General features: G+C 40.2%; 1 protein-coding gene and 1 long non-coding RNA gene across 5 annotated transcripts in view; one reads left to right on the plus strand and one right to left on the minus strand.

Moving 5' to 3' along the window:
- The window catches only part of MFAP3L (microfibril associated protein 3 like), a 42,188-nt gene extending 33,868 nt beyond the window's left edge, over positions 1 to 8,320 (plus strand). For all 3 annotated transcript variants that reach the window (XM_047855018.1, XM_047855017.1, XM_047855019.1), the window contains one exon: positions 2,577 to 8,320. In XM_047855018.1, coding sequence (XP_047710974.1) covers positions 2,577 to 3,508 — 932 coding nt within the window. In that variant the 3' untranslated portion in view covers positions 3,509 to 8,320. The remainder of the gene's footprint in view (positions 1 to 2,576) is intronic.
- The window catches only part of LOC125163389 (uncharacterized), a 149,053-nt gene continuing 127,911 nt past the window's right edge, over positions 2,702 to 23,843 (minus strand). For both annotated transcript variants that reach the window (XR_007151439.1, XR_007151440.1), the window contains exon 4: positions 2,702 to 2,812. This is a non-coding gene — a long non-coding RNA (uncharacterized LOC125163389). The remainder of the gene's footprint in view (positions 2,813 to 23,843) is intronic.

The raw sequence follows: 23,843 nt of genomic DNA on the forward strand, positions 1-23,843 counted from the left end.
TGGATGGGTTCTATATGGAAATTCTTCGTGAGCCTGGGTGCAGAGCTGATGTGGGAGGACCACAAAGTGCAATCTATGCCATCTTCGTTGTTTTCAGGGCTGCATCTGGTAGTAGAACACACAGAAATCTTTATTTTTCACTAACCAGCGGTCAAGCGGAGACTGAGAGGAAATATGTAGAGTCTTAGTATCAGCCTTTAAAAAAGAAGTGATACAGACTTGCATCACCTTTGAGGTGATAACCTTAGCTCCTGTGACATTATAGTCTTTGGAAGGGGCGTATGTGTGTGTGTGTGTGTGCACATACGTGTGTGTCGGCTACCAAAGACTTTCTTTGTGACCCATAACAGAATACAGTGATCACTAAAATTATTATTTAGGTGTGAAGAGAAGCTATTCATAATACCATCAGATACCTGCCTTCTTAGTTTAGTGGTCTTTTCTGCTCTTCTGCTACTCCCAGGTTCAGACTACTTTGGAGGTAATTCCTCCATAAAAGGAACGGCCATGGGAGGTTAGGAGTTGAACAATTTGACCCTTACCACTCCCCATATAAATAACCTCACCTCACCTTCTTCCATCCTGGTTCCTGTTATATTTTCCAACAAAAGAAAGAAGGTAAATTTGAGAAACTCCTACAAGTATAGTCTGTAATTTTCTGGAACCAAATACCTTCCATATCCGTAATAAGTTTCCAGTCAACTCGAGTTTGCCTATGCCCGCTGTAGTCCACCTTTATGAAACATGCCCATGTTAAAAATATAAATTGATAATACATTGATTCCGTTGCCCCAGATTATTTCTACATTTGGACAAACCTGCAGCCGAAGTATCAAAACCACGTTCAGGGAATGAAGGGAGTGGAAGGCCTGCCCAATCTAAACAAGAGAAGATCTCACAGACTGGGTGCTTAGGTTTGTCGGTTGACACACATTCACAAGAAACCAAAAATTCACTACATTTTCCAAACCAGTGTTTTCTACTCTTGGGGAAAAGACACTGGCCGAATTGTTAGAAAAGGGTTACTTGGGGACACTAGGAACCACTCTTCACAGATGTTCTTTCAGAAAGAGTAATAGGACAGCACCTACAAGAGGCATCCTGCTAGATCCAGCGTGCCTAGCAGGTAGGAGGGGCCACAGGTCCCCAGAAGGCACCTCACCGCTCCACCCTAGCTTCCTTAAGGATGTTCCTAGGAGTAGAAGATGCTGGAATGAAGAAGGCCCTCTCTTGCTTCAGTCCATAGTGCCCTGAGACTGTAGTCACTTACGTGTTCACAAGTTTAAAAGGGGGGGAGGAGGGGAACAAGTTGCTTGTTGCTTTTGGGAAATATCAGATTTTTAAATAGAATTAGAAGTCACTGCCAGAAGAAGAAACAAGTGAAAATACAATTCGATAATAGGTACTTAAAAGGAAAACTACATGTTGAACTGCTCCATCTCTCAGGAGAGGCTCCTCTAGTTGGCTTGTGGAGCCGGAGTGCTTTTATGGAGAAATATCTCCCTGTCTGCTTCTCAGAGCTCCCAAGAGAACTGTCCTGGACCCTTCCATCTCTATAGGACAGTATAGGGAGGTGGTAGGCTTTCAGAAAGCCTCAGACCCAGGACCTAGAAGCCAAACCTCTAATGACCTGTGGGTACAGAGGCAGACAAAGAATGAATCCCAATGAAAGAGTTTCCCCTGATTCAGAACTTCATCCCTGGGGCAACACTAGCTCCTTTTCAGGCCAGAGAAGGAAATAGAACTGCACTTATCAACATGCATTCTCCATTATGTGAGGCTTATTTTCGACTTGATAGGTCTATAATTTATTTGCAAGGCTAAAACATTAAATTGGTATTAATTCATACCCAGCCTCTGAATGTTCACATTGTTAGCTTGTAACTTTTAAGTACTATAAACAATTCATCATAAATTCTCAAAATTAATGACATGTTATGCTTGAATTAACTGAGGTCATACAAGGATAACTTCAACCTCAAATATGAGAAACCCAGGTAAACAATTATAATTTAATTGGCTTACTCCAGACTTTATGTTGATCCTAAAATACTTTATATTCTTAGAAGCATTAAACTCCCTCAATGAACATATATATTCAATAGCGTCATGCTCGTGGGCAGGTTAGAAAACCAGATGCTATGTTTAAGGAATTTTTAATAAGAGCGCAGTATTTTCCAGATTGTTTATTTTTCCTACTTTTCACGAGGCTGTAGAATTACGTAGCATGGCTTGGGGGTTAAGAGTATAGCCTTTCGGCCCTGAGTTCATCTGCTCTCCCACTTCTTCCAAACTGGTGACCTTGGGAAGGTGGGCTAATCTAACCGTGCCTTAGTCTCTTCATCCTGTGAAATGGAGCCGGTATGAGTACCAACCTCACAGAGTCGTTGTGGAGATGAAAAGCATTAACGCACATCACTGTGTCACTGGCTGCCACGTAGTAATTGTTTACTGTCGGTATCAGTAGCAGGAGTAGCAGTGGCGGCAGTAGATGTTTTTAGTAATGTGAGAGTTTGTAGACACTTTAATATGACCTGTGTGTCCTCGGTTGAATTTTCCCCCCTTCCTTCCCACAGGAAAATGGCAGATGCATGACAGCGGCCTCCTGAACATCACCAAGGTGTCTTTTTCAGACCGAGGTAAATACACATGTGTTGCTTCTAACATCCATGGCACTGTGAACAACACGGTGACCCTGAGAGTCATCTTTACCTCTGGAGACATGGGCGTCTACTACATGGTCGTCTGCCTTGTGGCCTTCACCGTTGTCATGGTCCTCAATATCACCCGCCTGTGCATGATGAGCAGTCACCTGAAGAAGACCGAGAAAGCCATCAATGAGTTCTTTAGGACAGAAGGCGCAGAGAAGCTGCAAAAGGCATTTGAGATTGCCAAGCGGATCCCCATCATCACCTCAGCCAAAACTCTAGAGCTTGCCAAAGTCACCCAGTTCAAAACCATGGAGTTTGCACGCTATATCGAAGAGCTTGCCAGGAGTGTGCCTCTGCCTCCCCTCATTATGAACTGCAGGACCATCATGGAGGAAATCATGGAGGTGGTCGGGCTTGAGGAGCAGGGGCAGAATTTTGTGCGGCACACTCCAGAAGGCCAGGAGGCCTCAGACAGGGATGAGGTTTACACAATCCCAAACTCCCTGAAGAGAAGTGACTCCCCCACTGCTGACTCGGACGCCTCATCGCTGCACGAGCAGCCTCAGCAAATTGCCATCAAGGTGTCTGTGCACCCACAGTCCAAAAAAGATCACGTGGATGACCAAGACGGTGTGCAATTTGAGGTCAAAGATGAAGAGGAGACAGAACCGTCAGCCGACCATTCCCCGGAAACTGCAGAGCCTTCCACAGATGTAACATCCACAGAGCTAACGTCTGAAGAGTCAACGCCTATCGAGGTATTAGATAGAGTCCTGCCACCAGCTCACCTGGAAACTTCAGAGCCAGCAGTGGCACAGGAAAGAAACACCTGCATTATTTATGAAAGCCATGTCTAATATCAACCATGAAAAGCTATGCATATCAAGAAAATCAGGGGCTGCTCCTTGTAGTGCAGATGTAGTACGCACTCGCCGCTAAGCCTTACCAGGAGACTCTCATCCCTTAGGTAGGAGTGACGCCATTTTAAAAGGGGAAACACCTGAGTGCAGTTTATGACATGACTGGAATTTCCCCCACAGTAAAGGATGTGAGAAACATCAGGGTGCAGAATTGGTCATACTGGACGGAAGGTGTCTGTCCATACGATACGAATTTTAGAGGCTCTTCTCTGCCAAATAACCTTAATGGGTGATGCCCTTTTGTCAAAGAGAATATTACTATAAGATATTCTGAGTTCAAGAGCCCTGTCCAATGCACACCGCATTGCTTTTCCTTTAAAAAAAATTATAGGTCTGCTACAATAGCAAATGCACGTACATGGGTTTGTTGCACTTTCTTCTCAGTTTTATTCCTTTCACTGTTCCTTTATAATGGAGTAGTTGTTGTTACATTAATACTAATTGCTTTTTCCGGTTTGGTCCCTTTGCCACTTTGTCCTTATTTTCCCCCTAGAATACTTACCTCAGAGGCTTTGGTATCAGTCACTGGTGCCAGGGCTGATACCTACAAGTCACCTGTAATGTTCCCGAGTAGTTACTAGGCTCATTATTTTTGTCACTACCCAGGCCTATGTTCATACATCACTTTTTTTGTTTCCAACAAAGCTGCTATTGTGAAACTGAGAAAAATTTTGCCCAGGAATAGCACTTTATTAGCCAAAAACAAATGTGTTTACCTGTCCGATTCTGAGAGCCTTTTGGTGGAGGGAAATTATAAAAGGTCGAATATACCTGTATTACCCATGAAACCTGCTCTCTGTGTGTAAGTAACATCATCTTACAAACAAAAACTGATTATCTGGAAAATGTATTGCTTCTGAAGACAGCAGCATATGATGAATCCCTGTAGGTTGTAGAATATTGACTTCCCAGAAGGGCTTGGAGGGCCATATGCCATCAAGTGACTCAAACACTTAATTCAGGGCAGCAAAATAAAGATCTGTGAAGTTGTGTAACCAGGTCCGCTTTGTGAACCACGTAGCTAACTTGTTGGTCTTGAAGGGGAGAGTGAAAGGTTGGAGTAATGACCTAGGGAACTGTGTCATCAAATTTCACGCCAAATTATTGAATTATTTTTTAGTCTCACAAGAAAGCAGTAATATGTGAGGCTGAATGATGTTATGGAAAGGAGAAAAAGTCAGTCTATGCAAAGGTCAACACCTTACCTGACTGTGCCAATAACTAGCTGCCTGGCTTTGGGCAGGTATGGGTCTCAGCTTCCTTATCTGTCAGAGGGGGCAGACTAGATAGGCTCTGAGCACCATTTAAATGGTCTCACTGTCTCACAGAACCACATCAATATCATCGTGCTTGCTGTCTTTCCAGTTAACAGATTTTCACTTTCATCTCTGGGTTCAGCTAACATTTTTTATGCTGCCTTACTTACTCAAGGAGGATCAGTTTTAAATAATCATAGCATTTTAAGCAAGTTGTGGATCTTCTCTCCCAAAACATCATTAGGACCACTTTTGTAGTTTAAATTTAACCATAGTGAGAATGAGTGGTATTTCATTGTCACTTAGAAGCAGGGGGAGTAACCTTAAAGTTGTTGTAGGGGTCATGGCCACATCAAGTGATGGGGTCGTGTTGTTGAAGGTTACATGGGCCACGTTGGTACTGAGGGAGCAGACCCAGATGTTTAGTCCTCACTCTGTCACTATCTAGTAAGTGATCTCAAACAACTCCCTTCCCTTCTCTGGGGCTTAATCTTTTCCATCTGAAGAATATGGGGGTTGTGCTTGATGAGTCACAAGGTCCCTTCTAGCTCAGACATGTATTGTTTTACAGAGTTTGTAATCTCCCAAGATAGGTCCCTGCTGCAAGAGACAAACAACATTGCGAGCCAAAATGGGTACAGGAGATTGGATGCTTTTTGCTGTCCAAAATTTTACAACTAATGTATTTGGCTGTGCAGCTGAGGGCAGTGGGTTTGGCTTTAGGGGTAGCCTGACAGGCTTCTTTATTCATAGACAACCAGTGTGGAAGGCAATCTAACAAGACATGGAGTTTGGTTAGACAAACTTGTCCAGGAATGAACTGCTGGCATCTAGAAGGGGGGGGGGGGGGTCACATAAAGCAACTAGTAGTACAGCAGTCAAGAGAAAGCATGACTCCTATGTGGGCTCTCTGGATTAGGATTTTATGTATTTGGGTTGCAGAACACCTTTATCTCCAACTCTAAGAATATAAACATTTTCCACTTGCTATGGAGGTCAGCAAATTCTTACTACAGATCTATATGCCCAAAACAACAACTGAAATTTAAGCTCATTTTGTGATATTGTGTGAACTTTTTTGCATTGTGTTCAGTTATTCCACCCAAACCCATGTGCAGATTTCCACATGGAAAGGCATCAGTTCTATCTAGACATTGATAAGAAATAAAAACTTTAAAATCAGCAGATTTTTAATGAAGCAGGAGCAGGAATTTATGACCAAAGAATGTTCCAGATTGGTCTTAGCTTCTTAAGACTGGGGAGATTATTATTATTATTATTATTATATAGATTTTTCCAAACTTTTCCCCTCTTAGGGCATCAAAAAGCTCTTGATAGAATCATAGCCAACCTAAAAGGAGGTTGGTTTACAATGGAGATTTCTCCTTCCAGAAATTCTACACTCTTCCTATCCATCCTACATCTTCTTCGTGAAATGAGAAAGGCTCTCTCCTTCTAGAATATAAAATGTAGAAGACCTTGTGACTTTCAGCTGATTTTTCAAAGATAAACTGCTCAGCTTCATAGAAATTCATAGACGTATGGCTGTATGTGTGTGTCCTTGTGTGCACGCATGAGCGTCAGGCTGTTTGGGGCAGTTTTAAAAGCTTAACGCTAAATCCCAAGCTACGTCCTTTGGGTCTTATGTAGTCATTCTCAACATCAGTCTCTAGTTTCTGAGTCATATCTCTAGCAACTTCTTTCCTTGAAATTCTGAAAATGATTCAGATACGTGTGCATATTTAATTCACTTAGATGATGTGTAAACTTGGATGGTATTTATTCTAAATGGAAAAAAACACAATTTTATACTGAAAATCTATGTAATTTATAATGGTTTTGTTTTATATATTATATTTTCATATCTTTAGGGCACATCTACTGTTCTCATCTTTTTGTATATCATACTCAGCAAAAAGAAATACTAATACTTGACTAAAATCTCTAGGAACCAAATGTGATGTATAACGTATAGAAATTGCTCTAAAAATAGCTGAATGTTCTCACCCATCCCAAGCATTATGGTGCCATTACATCCAGAATGAGTTGTCTCAGATGTTTATGAGCATTCCTTTTTTCAAAACTAAGGCTAAAAGGTCTTGACATCCCACACAATGGATTCTGGAATCTCCTTCCTATCTTTATCTTTTTTATTGTTTGTTTCATTTTTAACTGTAGAAGTCTGTGTTGTTCAAGCTTGCCTTTGAAGGGCAAATATGAGATAAGAAAGCAATTTGATGAAAAGACTGAATTGAACTCTGGCTATGTAAATTATTTAGTGGACTGCTGACATGTTTTAAGTCTAATGCTTAGATTGTTATTTATTGGTGATCGAGGGTCTGCTCAGCTCTTTAGCACACGAAGTAAATGTAAGGCACAAGAATATTTGCATGTTTTGAACAAGCACTCTCTCAGTGTAGTGCAGCCAACACAGATCTGCTTACCTGCAAAAACACCCATCCCAGCCATTGGAGAAACAGTTTGGGAGAGGCAAATCAGCCACCTTTTATTCGTAGATTGAAATCCAGTGTTGTTATCAGTGCTAACTCTTAAATGGCAGCCCCTGAGGTTCTGTTAACAGGGGATTTCCTGTCAGTGTTTCATTTGGTAAGAAAATGGAGCATTTAACTTATCTTTCAGATACTGTATTTTATATTCGGCACAGTTCAGCTACTGTTCTGTACCTATTTCACAGATCCTTTTGGCATTCCGTTAAGATTATAATCCCTGTTTCTATTCTTGCTTTTTAAGCTAATTTACTGATACTCTTTAAACCTACCAAATCTCATTGTATGTTCACACACATCTTTTGAGCACCTGACATCTTCAAGACACTAGCCATTTTTACATTCACCTATTCATTTAAAAATCCCTCAGTAGATAACAAAATTCATTTTCCTAATGACTTTTTTAGGGTTTCTACAGTGATTAATCAGGTCTGGATTAAACAAATCAATGGTGGGGGATTGAAAATCAAAACAATTGTTTAATACGTTTTCCAAAGGACTGAGTGTGTGTCTGTTATACAAGAAAATATCATATGAGGGTGGTAATGATCTTTGAGATAGAGATACCATTTTGAAGGGGCTAATATTTAGAATACCACAATCAAAATTGAAGCTCTCAGAGAATCTAGAAAACAAATAGTTCTAAGAATATTCTGGCATAAATAGATTTTGTTTAACCAGTAATAAAAGCCTTCAGATGTAACTGTCAGACACCATAGAGCTGCTTACAGTGAGTTAGGGTCAAAGAAGATGTTTGCTTGCACTTATGTTTGGCTTGCTATATCTCTAGTTCTGGATGTCCTTTGTTAAAATTGGAAAATAAGATGAAAAACTTTATCTGGGCAGAAATGTCAAACTGGTGGATTTGTGAACTATAAATGTTCACTTTTTAAAAATAATTTAAAGATATAAACAAATGGCATTTAAGTTGATGTTATAGTAGCAAAACACCATGTGCTCCATCCTGTGTTTTGATCATTGCTTTAATAAAGGATTTGCGCAGGAGTGTGGATTTTGTGTTATGTCCCACCTGAAGGGCATGTGATTGTGGCATGTGATTTATTCTTTCCAATGATAGGAAATCCGTTACTCATTCTTTTTTTTTTCTTTGTTTTTAACTTGTTTTATTTTTTTAAATTTACATCCAAATTAGTTAGCATATAGCGCAATAATGATTTCAGGAGTAGATTCCTTAGTGCCCCTTACCCATTTAGCCCATCCCCCCTCCCACAACCCCTCTAGTAACCCTCAGTTTGTTCTCCATATTTATGAGTCTCTTCTGTTTTTGTCCCCCTCCCTGTTTTTATATTATTTTTGTTTCCCTTCCCTTAGGTTCATCTGTTTTGTCTCTTAAAGTCCTCATATGAGTGAAGTCATATGATTTTTATCTTTCTCTAATTTCACTTAGCATAATACCCTCCAGTTCCATCCACGTAGTTGCAAATTGCAAGGTTTCATACTTTTTGATTGCTGACTAATACTCTATTATATATATACACCACATCTTCTATATACATTCATCCATTGATGGACATTTGGGCTTTTTCCATACTTTGGCTACTGTTGATAGTGCTGCTATAAACATGGGGGTGCATGTGTCCCTAAGAAACAGCACACCTGTGTCCCTTGGATAAATGCCTAGTAGTGCAATTGCTGGGTCATAGGGTAGTTCTTTTTTTAGTTTTTTGAGGAACCTCCATACTGTTTGCCAGAGTGGCTGCACCAGCTTGCATTCCCAACCAATTCTTTTCCCTACCTTTTGCATCCATGACGTATCTTGGGAGAAAAGGAAAAATCAAATATTTTTTTTTAACGTCTATTCATTCTTGAGACAGAGAGAGACAGAGCATGAATGGGGGAGGGGTAGAGAGAGAGGGAGACACAGAATCGGAAGCAGGCTCCAGGCTCTGAGCCATCAGCCCAGAGCCCGACGCGGGGCTCGAACTCACGGACCGCAGGATCGTGACCTGAGTTGAAGTCGGACGCTTAACCGACCGAGCCACCCAGGTGCCCCGCAAATAATTTTTTTTTAACTACAAACTTTATCCAAATTCAGAAACCTTAACTCCATCCTAACAAACTTTATAGCAATGTATTTTTATCTGTTTCAGGAAATGATTTTTAACATGTTATATAAAGCATACTCTGGAGAATCCAAAAAAACCAGGAAACTCACATACCCAGAACATTCCACAGAAGGTATAAGTAATAGATCTACGTAGACAATACCAAATCCAGGCCAAATTCAAAAAATGCTAAGTAGGTCCCTTTGACAATCAGCTTCAAAAACTGAATCCCTCTCAGATGAGATATGGGACACGTAAGCAAAACCAGATGGGACTACCAGATAGGAAAGCAAGACAAAAAGGGCAGAAACTAATTTACTGCAGACTAAAGAGACAAAATAACTGAGTTTTCCAATAAATTATACATGTAACTTAACATCCACAGGTTCTCCCAAGCAAAACAAAAAACAAAAAACCAGACTGAGTATTATGCTGGCATTAATGGAAAAATTAACAATCATATCATTATGAAAGAGAAAATAGGAAAGTTTCATGCTAACCAGGTAATTTTCACTGACGCCTATTTTCAGACCCAGAACAAATAGTTGCTAAATTTTTTTTTGCAGGTTTTGGAATGCCATGTTCTGCATGGGCCTTAATCAAAAGAGCTGTATATGGATTAATATTAATCTGCATGATTTTCAAAGAAGCCTACAGTCACAGAGTTGGAAAATCAATGTGAAGTTATCTAATTTATGTATCTTCTACAATGTGCCTACATATAGTAGTTCGGCTCTGCTTGAAAATCTCTGACAAACGGGGAACTCGTTCCTCATAGCAGCATATTCCATCGTGGCTGGGTCTTAAGCACTGAGGCAAGAATTTTAAAAGTGCTACCACACTGGTCCTTGAGTTCCCTAAAGTCAAAAGTGTGAGTCCTGCCACAATAAAATTGTCTTTTTAGTGTCAACACAAAACTAAAATTGTAAATGTATTCATATAAAAGGATTGCAAAAATGCGGGATGCTCCTGATATGGCTAATTAACATGCCATGTGGCACACACCCTTTTGAGTGAATGGTTTCTGCCAGTGGGAGGGGGGTTGTTAGAGGCAGAATTCAGGTGAATCAGGTGCTCGCCTTCCCAGCCCCTGAGATGTCCTAAGGCTACAGCTCACTGAATAAAGGGTGGTTCCGCAGAGAGAAAAAAAGCAAATCAACCAGCAGATGAATTGCCTCGTTATATTAGTATACTTTTGAAAGACTATTAGAACAACTGAAAGAAGTGTATATATATGTTATTTTCAAAAAACAAATCTCTACCAGTGGGGTGGGTTTTCTGACAATTATTCATGTTTTAAGACTCATTATGGAATAGGAGTCCCGGTAAATTATGCACACAAAAAAAAAATCACTCTAGCAAAATTAGAGGACTTTTTGTTCAATGCAGATGCTCTATAACATCTACTTCCTGAAGTTCTCCATGATTCCTATGAAGCTGATGTGTTAATAGAGACCCCTGAAGCGATTGGCACCTCTGGTTTTAGGTCTGATTGATTATTATGTCTACTGATGTCACACACTTCTTCCACCTTAGGCATATGGCAAGGTGAACAAAGTTCCCCAAAGCTTTAAGAAAAGTCCTTTTTTTTTTTAACTAGAATTTTATTTATTTATTTTTAAGTTTATTTGAGAGATACAGAGACCGCGAGAGTGGGGGAGGGGCAGAGAGAGAGAAAAGAGAGAGAGAATCCCAAGCAGGCTCTGTGCTGTCAGCACAGAGCCAGATGCCAGTCTCGAACCCATGAAACTGTGAGATCATGACCTGAGCCGAAACCAAGAGTTGAACACTTAACCAACTGAGCCACCCATGTGCCCCAAGAAGATACCTAATTCTAACCATCAAGGTTTTTACACCAAAGGCAAAAATGACTGGACAAAGTGTGTCTGGACAAAGAGGTAGGACTCTCTGTCTTAGCTCTACAGAGGGTCCCTATTGTTGGGTGATGTTTCCCATGCTCGTCCCTGTTGGCATTACCTCAGCTGTTCTGCCAGAGGACGAAGTTACTATGCTTGAAGTAAAATGCTGTATTACAGAACAAATAGAGTCCATGAAAAAAAAGCATCTACCATGAAGTAGACACTTACCAGTTTAACATAAAAGAAGTAAATTTCAATGCCGGTTATGTTTGAAATTATTTTAAAACTGAAACATTACACAAATTATGACTTGGCATCATATTTGTAGAAATGTCTTCATCTGAAGAAGAGATTTGAAAGTGTTAACACCTTCAAAAATTGCAGAGGATTTAAATACATTCTATTTGTAGGAAACACGAAAAATGACAGCTGATGTGGAACATCTGTGATCATTAATTTTTTTAATGTGCTGATTATAATGTTCCTAATTTTTTGGTCATCACAATAATTACTATGATTGATGATACTTCTGAAACCCTGCCAGATCTTGAAAAAAAAAGTTTAACCCCAAATTAAAAATATATATGTATTATTATTTTATCATGTTAACTATTCATTCCACAATGAGTTGTAGATGACTGAGTTAAATACACTTTACTGTCTGTGAGTCCTTTGAAATTGGAAATTGCTATGTTTCATACAAGCTCACTAACTCTGGATAATGAGACTACTTTATTAATCAGACAGTTTACTCCCAATCATTCGGAGTCAATGATAGATTTACAGTGTGATTAAAAAAGCAGAAAGCTGGATGATCTGTAAGTGCTTTTCTTAATCTGAAGCAAAAAAATGGAAGACATTCTGTTTATAACACAAGAATAAAACATTAATATGCTATGCTTCCAATAGACTGAATATTTGTGTCCATCCAAAATTCCTGTGTTGAAATCCTAATCCCCAATGTGATGGTTTTTGGAGGTGGGGCCTTTGCTAGGGGATTAGGTCATGAAACATGACACTCTTATGAATGGCATTGGTGCCCTTATAAAAAAGACCCCATAGGAGCACCTGGGTGGCCTAGTCATTTGAGTGTCTGACTTTGGCTCGGGTCATGATCTCACGGTTTGTGAGTTCAAGCCCCACCATCAGGCTTGCTGGTGTCAGCACAGAGCCCACTTCAGATCATCTGTCCCTCTCTCTCTGCTCTGTCCCCACTTGTGCTCTCACAAAAAAAAAAAAAAAAAAAAGCTCCACAGAACTCCCTCATCCCTTCTGCCATGGAAGGACACAGCAAGAGGACAGCTGTCTATGAACGAGAATGCAGACTCCCACCAGACACTGATCTTCCCCTCCCTTAATCTTGGACTTCCAGCCCCCAGAACATTAAGAACTAAATCTTTAGGGGTGCCTGGGTGGCTCAGGTTATGATCTCAGGGTTCGTGAGTTCAAGCCCCACATCAGGGTCTCTGCTGTCAATGCAGAGCCTACTTCAGATCCTCTGTCTCCCTCACTCTACTCCTTCTCCAGCCTCTCTCTGTTCTCAATAGAAATTTAAAAAATAAAAAATAAATTTTAAAAAAAGAACTAAATCTTTGTTGTTTAAGCCACCCAGTCTATGGTATTTTTGTCACAGCAGCCCAAGTGGACCAGGAAAGGATGAATAGTGTAAAACAATGTAAGAATACCTAAAACATGCAACTCGATTCTTCCAAGTCCTTACATATGGATTTGGACTGCCTTTTTAAACATTTTCCTTATAAGATTTTTTTCAACACTTCAATATAAAAATCAATGCAAATATAGAATTATGAACCTTCAGATTATTTTCCTTCTTTATTAAACATTTACATTCACCAGGATAGGAAAATCATAATATAGTCACACTTGTCCTCTTTATGTGAGATCTAAAGAGAATGGCTATGCCTTATGACATCAAATTTAGATTCAGTCCTTTGCCTAAACACAAAATTGTCTCCAATTGATAGCAAAACTGTCTGTATCCACTGAGTGGGGGCGTGGGGGCGATTGAACCTTGACTATTCTTTGTGAACATGTGTGTGTGCTTTTATGTTGCATGTATGGATTTTATCTTTCAAAATACTCTGAGTCTAGAACATGAAACACATTTTACTTAGACTTTATTTTGATATAAAATTGTAGATTCACTTACAGTTGTATGAAACAATACGGAGAGATCCCAGGTACCCTTTACCCAGTTCCCCTCAATGGTCACATTTCACAAAACTGTACAGCACACTGTCACAATAAGGGTAGCAACATTGATCTTCATCAGATTTCCCCAGGTTTACATGTACTCATTTGCTTGTATGTATTTTGTGTATCTACCACCACAGCCAAGATACAGAGCAATGCCATTACCACAAGGATCACTCACGTTGCTTTCTTACAACCACATCTGCTCCTGTCCCGCCCCAGAACACATTTTTTTTAATCCGTAAACTCAGATAACTGAAACGTGTCTGGAACTAATTCTAATAAGTGTGTTTTTTCCATAGAACTATGTTCAAATCTGTCAGTTACTTCCTATCTGGTTTCCTGTCCCTCTTGAAAGGACACAATGAAGACAGAGAGATGGCTTCTGAAACATGAAGGAAAAGCACAGCCATATATTTGAAATTCTATAAAACACTTGAGAAGTACGGGATCTGAAGTACCAATAGGTCACAGTATCTTTGTGGGGGAGCTCTTGAACATCCCACTGGCACCCTAAACTATTCTTGCAACCAAAAGACACTGAACATAGAACAAGGGCATGGTTTTTCCATGTCTTTAAAATCTCAAGGGAAGTGGTGCCTGGGTGGCTCAGTCAGTTGAGCATCTGACTCTTGGTTTTGATTCAGGTCATGATCTCACCGTTTCAGGGGATTGAGCCCCACGACGGGCTCTGTGTTGGCAGCACAGAGCCTGCTTGGGCTTCTCTCTCTTTCCCTCTCTCTCTGTGCCTTCCCTGTTTGTGCTGTCTCTCTCTCAAAATAAATAAATAAACTTTAAAACAAGTCTCAAGGGAAGAAAAAGTAGTCCCTCCAGTATCTAAAATGTCTGGTGCTCATCACCACCCAAGAAATCCCCAAACTAAGGGAGGTAGAAGGAAAATCAAGAGTAAAGATTCAAACAACCTCTGTGATACTGGCAATATTGTCAGCCTTGTATCCTTCCCTCTTGGACAGGACAGGACTTAGAGTTTAAATGCCGACCACGTAGGCCATAATATTGATTCTGATGTTATATTAAGCATCAAGGGCCATAGTAAAACCCCAATAATGCCAGTGACATCTCAAATATTGAGATTAAGACCATGGGCCATACTGTTGAGGGAGAAGATCCTCTGCCCACCCAACTCAAGGGAATGTGCAGGAGACAGACTCCGGAGCAGGGTCACTTGAGTCTTGAAAGGTCCTCACTCAAAGCCGCTGAAATGGCATCATGAAAAATTCATTCCTTCAGAGTACCATTTTTCTCTTATTACACAAATACCCTAGACCCTAGTAATCACCTTAAGCCTCTGTCAGGCATCGTGAATACAGAGTAGGAATTGGTTTAATCCTATGACTCTACCCAACAACCAGATGAAATCTGAGCACCGAAGGGGCAAGGAGTGTTGAAAGGGTAGAAGAAAAGAATGATGTTGTCTCCAAGGAGACTTCCAGAAGGGCATCCTCCCTGGATGGAGGGCCAGAGAAGCCAAAAAGCTGCATGCTGACATCTTAGAAGCATAAGAGGAGTTGCATAAGGGAAATATGAGAAAACTAAAAAAAAAAAAAAGAAAATTTATTTCACACTGTTACCCAAGATTAGCCATGCCCAGATCATCAGTGAATTTTTAAAATATGGAAAATAGTATATGCATTAGCTTACACAAATCAGTCATTAAAATCATAGAAAATTATATTCATCTAATTTCTATTCAAAAAAAAAATCCCTTCAGTTTTAATCCTTGTTGTCTCCTCAATGACATGAGCTTCAGTGCTTAAAGCATTGAGTTCTAAGCTAATCATCAGTTTCCTGTTTTAAAAGAAAAAATTTTTAATGTTTACTTATTTTTGAGAAACAGAACATGAGCCGGGGAGGGGCAGAGAGAGAGGGAGACACAGAATCTGAGCAGGCTCCAGGCTCTGAGCTGTCAGCATGGAGCCTGATGTGGGGCTCAAACCCACAAACCATGAGATCATGATCTGAGATCATGACCTGAGCTGAACTTGGACATTTAACCAACTGAGCCACCCAAGTAGCCCAGCAGTATCCTGTTTTAAAAATCAACTTATTAAATCATTTCTAAAAAATTATTCCCAGTGTTAGTGGAGGGCAGGCTTTCAGTTGAGTAGCAACATTAAAGCATCTTTCAAATACTTGTTTATTTTGAGCATGATGTATTAATTAGGATGCTTTATTTCAATCAAAGTTCAAAAATGTTCTTTACAATTGCCATAGCAGTAACATTACTATTCTGTATTTTCCACTCAAACCTCAGGATTAAACACAAAATCTACATGCCATACTCTGACTATAATGCTCAATTTTATTCTGTTCTAAGTTTTGCTCTTTTTCTGTGCACATGCTGTATTATTAAAATAGTTAGATAAAGCAGGGTAAACCCTTATGACTTTTCTTTGGTTTCCCCTCCATAACAATACATACTCTTCCCCATCTTACAGGCAGGTTAGCCTAATAGATGACACCATGTTCTAAAAAACAAAAAAAAGTGAAGTAATTTTCCCAAGACTATAATAAATTCTTTAGCTACTAGACTGAATTCTATACAAACAGGACTCGCACCCATATTGCCACAGTGCTTCCTATAGAACCTTAAGGATTACTGATGTTTAGTAAATGTTAATTAAGTAAAAACTAATATGTCTTCTAGCTAATTAGGATTTATTGGGATCGGAATAACTATCTTCATTTATAGGGCCTCATGAAGGGCAAAAAGTGCATTTTGAAGAATCTCTTTGAACCTAAAACCTACTTGTACAGACTCCCCTGTTCTCAGGATGGTTTTTCTGGGTAGATTTCTTTTCTCATGAATAGAATATAACTTTAAATGTCTTCCCATTTTCTTCTCTCTCACACTTTAACCTCATATTTACAAGAGTTATTTAAAAGTCTTTTGTCCACTCTACTGGTGTCGTGGTGAGACAATTTTCCACAATTAAAATCTGCAGTGAGTTCAAGAGAAATGAATTGTGACATTGAAATTACTTCTATGTCGTTACATGTCATGTTCTCCACAAGAACTTTACAGTCACTGAAAGATGGAACAGAATAAAACCATGCCTTTTCTGCAGTGAAGATATTGGTGGGGACAGTCAATGCATCCCTGTTATAGGTTAATACATTAACCGTTCAGATCGCATTGGTTTTGTTCTAGGTTTCCTTCACCTCAAAAGAAACCAAAACTCTAGTGAAAAATAGGATTAGAGAATCCAGTTCCTGGAGCTTGCGCTACCCCCTCAGTAAATCTTCACCAAGGCAGACTAGCTCTGATGGAAATGTAACCCCAAACAGCTGCTGAGTTTCAATTTTCCTTTCCTACATGATCAGGTCCTTATCTTCCCTGATTTGCTCTCAAGGCACAAACAGGGTGACACCGCACATTGACCTCATTGTAGAAGCAGGAAAATGGGACTCGTTAAGTGAGGGAATTATTTCAAGATTGAGAGGGCGGAGGTTATAAACATAATCGGCACACCACACCAGCTTATACATATACTGACTGCAAAATAGTGAGCCTGCGCATTCTGCTGCTGCTCGTGCGCATTTCTCCTTACACAGCCAGTGCCTATGCTTGTGAAGGGCCACCGTTCACTCACACCATTCATGGGGAGATAGAGGCCTTCTGCAGCTTGCTGCTCCTTCATCTTCTCAGTCACCACTTCTTCCCCTACCTCCTCTTTCCTCAGAGAAACCCAATCTCCCCTTAGCTTTGCATGCCCCTTCATCTTGGTCTTCTTATGTGGCAAGTTGGACCAGTTACCCAGCTCTGGCCTCAGCCCCAGTGGGCAATGGACACTTTTGTTTTCCTCCTATTTGAAGTTAGCCAGCTGCTTCACAGGCCGTGTAGTGCTCAAATTTACGCAGGCAACTACTGAATATCCGAGAGATACTAGCATTTACTCATATTTACGCCTTAATTATCTCTGGCCCCTCCACCCATTCTTGGTCACCGTATGTATCCACTAAGACACAAAAATGCCCAAACATTAATTGCTTTCATTGCTATGAGTTAACTTTTCCTCTATATTTTACAAAGGCCTTTGAAAGATAAGCCTGCATATTTCCTTAATTCCACCTCTCTTTCCAAACTTCCTATTTGATTAGGCTTCATTTATCTCCACCGGCCTGACTTCCTCCTTAGTGTCCTCATCCCTGGACCTTACAAACTGATTCTCATTCTCTCCTTCTTGAGCCTACCCTCCACTGACCCACACCATGAACATTGTTACCAGCTTCAGAACATTATCACCATTGTTCATCCTTGTTCTCTGGGACACTCAGCAAACTTGTCTAAGAGGCCTTGAGTTATTAGGCCCTGAACCGCTTCCCTATGTGATAAACTGCTTATGTACCTGTGTACCCCACTTCCGCATCACACCTGCACCTGTGTTCATGTGGACACACACACATGTACATACAACCCAGCACCCTATTGGCGACCAGAGGCAAGCAAGGAAGACAAAACAGTGCCAACAGAGATCTGAGCCATTCTGGTCATTTTCAGAAACAGTAACCATAGATAATCAAAAGGATAGGTCTTATAATGGCAGAACCACATCACAATACAACACACATGTGATCTTGCAGTAGTGGGACTGATAAATGCCACCATGAAAATCTACCTATCCCCTGTCACATCTTCCATGACACCCCATCCAGACAGAAACACACGCATAACAAAATCATCCAGTTCTTCGTCTTGGTGCTAATACTACCCTCCATCCTGAAGTTTAATAACATTCTACAGGCAGTAGTGAAGGCTGAATTCAGGGCCAGATTCCAAACATTTCTGCTAGAGTCCATTTGCAGCCACTCTTCACGCTCCCCTGAATGGCCTAGATCCATAATCACTGCTGTGTGAATCTGAGAAAGTTCCAGGATCCCAGAGTGCTCCACTGACCTGGCATCTGGCAGGGTGGCTCAGCTATTGCCTTCTTATGTAACATCAGTCTGCCCAGTCTCACTGTAAATCCTCTTTTCTAGCATTTGCAGAGTCACGAGAGGCTGGACCCTAGGTATTATTTAATGACACAGTAGAAATCCTTTTGAACCCTCTTTGTAAATCACTTCTCTCTACTTATTTGCTGTGTTTCTCTGAGCTCCACTTGACCTCTTTATCACCACTTGATAAAGGAACCATTAGATCCAGCTATGGATTGAAGTTAGGCCCAGTTGGTGTGTACTGTTATGAGACTATTATACAAATAAAATCTTAATTGTTCTTGCTAAATACTCAGGAATTTAATTTCAGCAATTATCAAGTGCTTACTTTGTAATCTGTCCTTAAACTGAGTCAGAACAAATCCTACTGGCATTGGGTTACATTATCTTCTTACCCATTAAGCAATACATTCATGAAAATGAATAGGGTGCATTTACCATAGTTTTTCCGATCTAATAGCCTCTAGATCTACTTCTATTTTACACTGTGTATTAAATTTAAGCTAAAGCGCAGAAAAAAATTAAGGGTGAGAATGTGTAGAGAATAATCCTAAGTATTTCTCAGAACCCCTCCCCCCGCCACGTATGGGTATGCATTGCATTGTTTTTCTGCAGACCAGCAGATTAGATTCCAGAAATTCAATAGAACCCCCTTGTGTTCATTGTTGACTAGGTAATTATGCATCTCATCATGATACCTACCAGTGAACTGCAGCACACTAACCTTGATAAGCAGAAAAGTCTGCCTAGGGAAGAACTAGGTATTTTTTAAATAAAAGTATCCTTCATACTGATATTGATGCATGAGGCTCTTGACTCCTTGAAAAGTGGTGTTTTCCAGTAAAACAAAACCATTCTTTTGTAAAATTCAAAAAATAATCTTCAGATGAAAGACCAAAAAGTACTTATAAATTTGGAGAATAATGCTGAAGCCTATGTGTTATTCAAACTGTCTTCCAGATTAAGAATATCTCTGAAATGGAAAACTAAGTTATCTATGTTGGTTGTAGTTAATATAATTCTGAATTTATTACCTCTTAAAGAATTCTCCCTCATGTCAGGGGCACCTGGGTGGCTCAGTAGGCTGAGTGTCTGGCTTCGGCTCAGGTCATGATCTCATGGTCCGTGGGTTCGAGTCCCATGTCAGGCTCTGTGCTGACAGCTGGGAGCCTGGGGCCTGTTTCAGATTCTGTGTCTCCTTCTCTCTGCCCCTCCCTCGTTCTCTCTCTCTCTTTCTTTCTCTCTCTCAAAAATAAATAAACATTAAAAACATTTAAAAGAATTCTCCTTTGGGGCGCCTGGGTGGCGCAGTCGGTTAAGCGTCCGACTTCAGCCAGGTCACGATCTCACGGTCCGTGGGTTCGAGCCCCGCGTCGGGCTCTGGGCTGATGGCTCAGAGCCTGGAGCCTGTTTCCGATTCTGTGTCTCCCTCTCTCTCTGCCCCTCCCCCGTTCATGCTCTGTCTCTCTCTGTCCCAAAAATAAATAAACGTTGAAAAAAAAATTTTTTTTTTAAAAAAATAAAAGAATTCTACTTCATATGATTCATGACCAACTGACTAAACCAAGCAATTTCCCTTTTTTCTAAAATTTTATTAAATTTTAATTGATCAGATGGTGATTAAGAACAAGATTGAACAGAAAGCCAGTTACTATTTAGTAATTCAGTACTATTTATTGGATATTTGTTACAATCAAGGCAATAATAGGCTCCAAGATGAACACAAAAATGAACAAGATCCAGTTCCATCCTCAAGAAGTTCATCTTTTTAGAAAGCACATACTATATGTAGTAAATAACTATGATAGATGGTTAAAGGTAATAAATGCCTTCATTAACAGAGAGATGAAATCCCAGTAAAATCCAGGGGATGATGAGCATAACAGTTTTGACTGGGAGAAATCAGGATATCTTTGTACAGAAAAAGGTGATTTCAGATTCTCTGAAGGGTAGTTAGGATTTGAACAGATGAAGATAAGAAACTCAATGTGAGATGAGGGGTCAAAGCAATAAAGGGCAATAAAGGACCTTCTCTTGGTCTAGCACATGGAATCTTAAGAGGACAGTGGTGAGGAGGAAGGTGGAGAGGTCAGTTGGAGTCAACTCTTCGGACCGTGAATGCCAGCAAATAGTGCTCAGGCTTTTTCCTGGGGCAATCTAGACACACTAAGGACAGAGGATGCATGACAGATCTCTGCTTTAGAAAGAAGAATGGAGAGAACATGGAGGCTTTCTGCAAAGCAGTTCAGAAGGCTTTTGGTGAACTAGGTTAGTGGCAGTGAAAGTAGAGCACACGGAAGGGATGTAATCTTATTTCTAAGATGGCATTATTGAGGGCTTGGCAACAGTTGTTTCTGGAGTAAGAGAGTAGGAGGAGCCAAAAATAAATTGGAGGTTTTAAGCCTGGATGACTAAGAGAATTATAGTGCCATTAGCAGGAATAGGGAGGAGAACATTAAGAAAATAGAACATTTGGAACAATTAAAATTATTAATGTGATTTTAAAAAATCCTTTTTAGCTCCTTAAAATTGACATATAAGAGCATATAAACATGTAATTTGACAGAAATGTTTTCCCTCGGTACATTTGGAATTATTAAATATCTTCTTGTCCTTAGACTAAAAGAGTAGGCAGTTAGTTAGACATGAGCCAGGGGCAAAGGCAGTGATAAATAGGTGACACATTAGAAGCCAGGAGATACAACATCCTCACTTTGTGGCTTCCAAGACCCCTCAACATCCCGGCCTTATGGCTTCCAAGACTCTGAGGCTAACAGTCCAAGAGCCCCAGGTTCAGAGGATATGCTCTCCTCTTCCACCTCTGCCCCTGGGTAACCTGTAGACTCATTATAATACATTTGCATTGTGGTTTTAGCCCCCACTCCCGTGGGGGAAGGCTGCCATGACAGTTTCAGTACAAACCTTGTAGAGTCAAAAACTCCCTCTCCTGACCTGTGGGAGGAGTCCCCCAAAAGATTGGAAGCAGCCTCCATTAGAGACCATCCCTGTCCCTGACTCAAGACCCTGCTCACACAAAAAGAAAAGACCTCTGTGGCCTCAGGGCAGTTACCACCTCTAGGCTTGCCTGCTCTCCCTTCTTTAGAGTGTACGTCCTTAATAAACTGCTTTGTGCTTGCTACCTTCCTTCTTCTTGCCTTTATTTGAACATAAATCTTTTGTGGGGAACTCAAGAACTGAGGCCTCTATTCACCCAACACAGACTCTCCCACAGGTAACAGAACTCCTTCACATAGTACGACTTTAAGAGCCTGCTGTGATAGGAGAATATGCAGTGTCATTTTGTATATTGAAAATAAAATAACACTGAATTTTGTAGCACTCGAAGAACAGAAACAATAATCTGTCCTCTGTTGAAAATACAAACTTATCATATTTAATATCTTGACTTATTAAATACTAGAAAGTCTTGTTGTTGTTCATTAGTCCCCAAAAGAGTGAAGAGAGGAGAATTACAAAGACATGTTGAGCAAACAACCAGAAGTGACATGGCTCAGTTAAGATGCTTTTGGCTGCCATAGGAGAAAGCCCAACTCCAAATGATTTAGCCAGCATTAGGATTTTTTTTTTTTTAATCTCAAATTACAAGAACTCTGGAGAGTGTCCCAGATTGATTAAATCATCAGCATAATTGAGTACTAAGATTTCTCCAGGCTTCAGCAGTACCATTTTCTCCATAGTCCTTTATCTGGGTTCCCTCATAGTACCCACATAGCAAAAGCAACTACAGACATGGTCTGTTCGTACTTGCTGTTTGGAAACAGGAAATTAGAAAGGGCCATTTCTTCAGATTCCTGTTAGTTTATTTGTTTTGTTTTAAGGAAGGAAAATCTTCCTTATTAAGTGCACCCAGCAAACTTCCTCTCACACCTCATTGCCTAGGACTGAGTGAAATGCCCATCCCTAAATCAGGCTGTGGTTTATAACAACCATAATACATACCCTGTCTAGAGGGCCAATCTCCCCCTGAAATCCACAACTATGAAGAGGGGTGAAGAGGGGTGAGCAAAATCAGGGTTCTATTAAAAAGGAAGACAGACAGATGAATGGTAGTGGGTGACAACCAGTGGAATTTGTCATAATCCTAACAGCAGAAAAGAGAGAGAAAGAGGACAAGGGAGGGGAAAGAGAAAGAGAATAATCAACCTGAGAATGGATTCAGAGGGTAGATTTTTTTTTTTAACATATCAGTGAATTCAGAAATTGAGAACAATCTGCCCTTATTTTCCGTCACTCTTTCAGGGGACTTTCGTAGCCATAGAAACTAGAACTGATTGGAATAAAGTTCTTGGCCTCTCCAGCCACGGCCAACGTTTGGAACGGAATTCAAAGTCACCAGAGAGCTAGCGCTGATTCTTGGGAGAATGTGAGAGCAAACCCTCCTCACGCTGCCAAACTGGCACGGGATACTGCGGCCACTCTGCAAATGAACAGTACACAATAAACAAGCCAAGGGAAAGAGCTTCAAATTCTAAATGCCCTCTTGAGAGAAGAGAGAAGGCAGTTCCTGGGAACAGTGAACAAACACTGTCAGAAAAGTGGAATCATTGATTTCTATCATGAATGACTAATGATCATTATGGTGTGGTTTAGAATAGAAATACAAGTTCTGCAGCCCAAAGAACTACTGGTCCTATCTCCTGTGACATTCCATTTACACTCACTTGATAAAAGCATGCCGATGAATTAGACTGTCTTGGGTTTGTTTAAACGCGTCCATCTCAGATTCATGAAAGTATTTACCCATGAATCCAATTTTCATTTCCATTTGTTGTGCCTCTGAGAATTTTCTTACTTGATTAGGGATGGCTGATACATGTCAAAGGTTTGAGTTAGATAAATACTGCAAACACAGCTGAGCTCTTGGTATCTTCATGTCAATGCACATGGTACTTTTAGCATGTCAATTTGATAGATCTGTGCATTTGCCATCATGAGACAATATGGAAGCCTTGAAAAATTCATGCCTAAGTCTCTAAATCCAACTGACTGGACACCACTTATCCTTACCAGCAAGTTAATAGACAGCTTTGTATCAACTCAATGGTTCATATGCAAATGCTACTACAGCCAGGTGATCAAGGACACCCTGGCCTATTTGTTGGCCTTACTGTTCTCCATTCTCCTCTATTCATACATCACTATGAAGACTATATATCAATATGCCCAAATCAAAATATGATACCACAGAATAATGGTGATAATCATGATGACCATGATCATTCATTTAACAAGTGTTATCAAATGCCTAGTAGGCACATACTAGGCACTCTTCTGGGTGTTAGAAGTGCAGCAAGGCAAAGTCCCAGCTCTTAGAATATTTATTTACTTATTGCTAAGGCAAAAAATAATGTAGGGTAAAGAGAAAATGAAGTGCAGTAGGTGGGGACAGG

Source organism: Prionailurus viverrinus, chromosome B1, assembly GCF_022837055.1.
Source record: "Prionailurus viverrinus isolate Anna chromosome B1, UM_Priviv_1.0, whole genome shotgun sequence".
NCBI classification, from domain to species: Eukaryota; Metazoa; Chordata; class Mammalia; order Carnivora; family Felidae; genus Prionailurus; species Prionailurus viverrinus.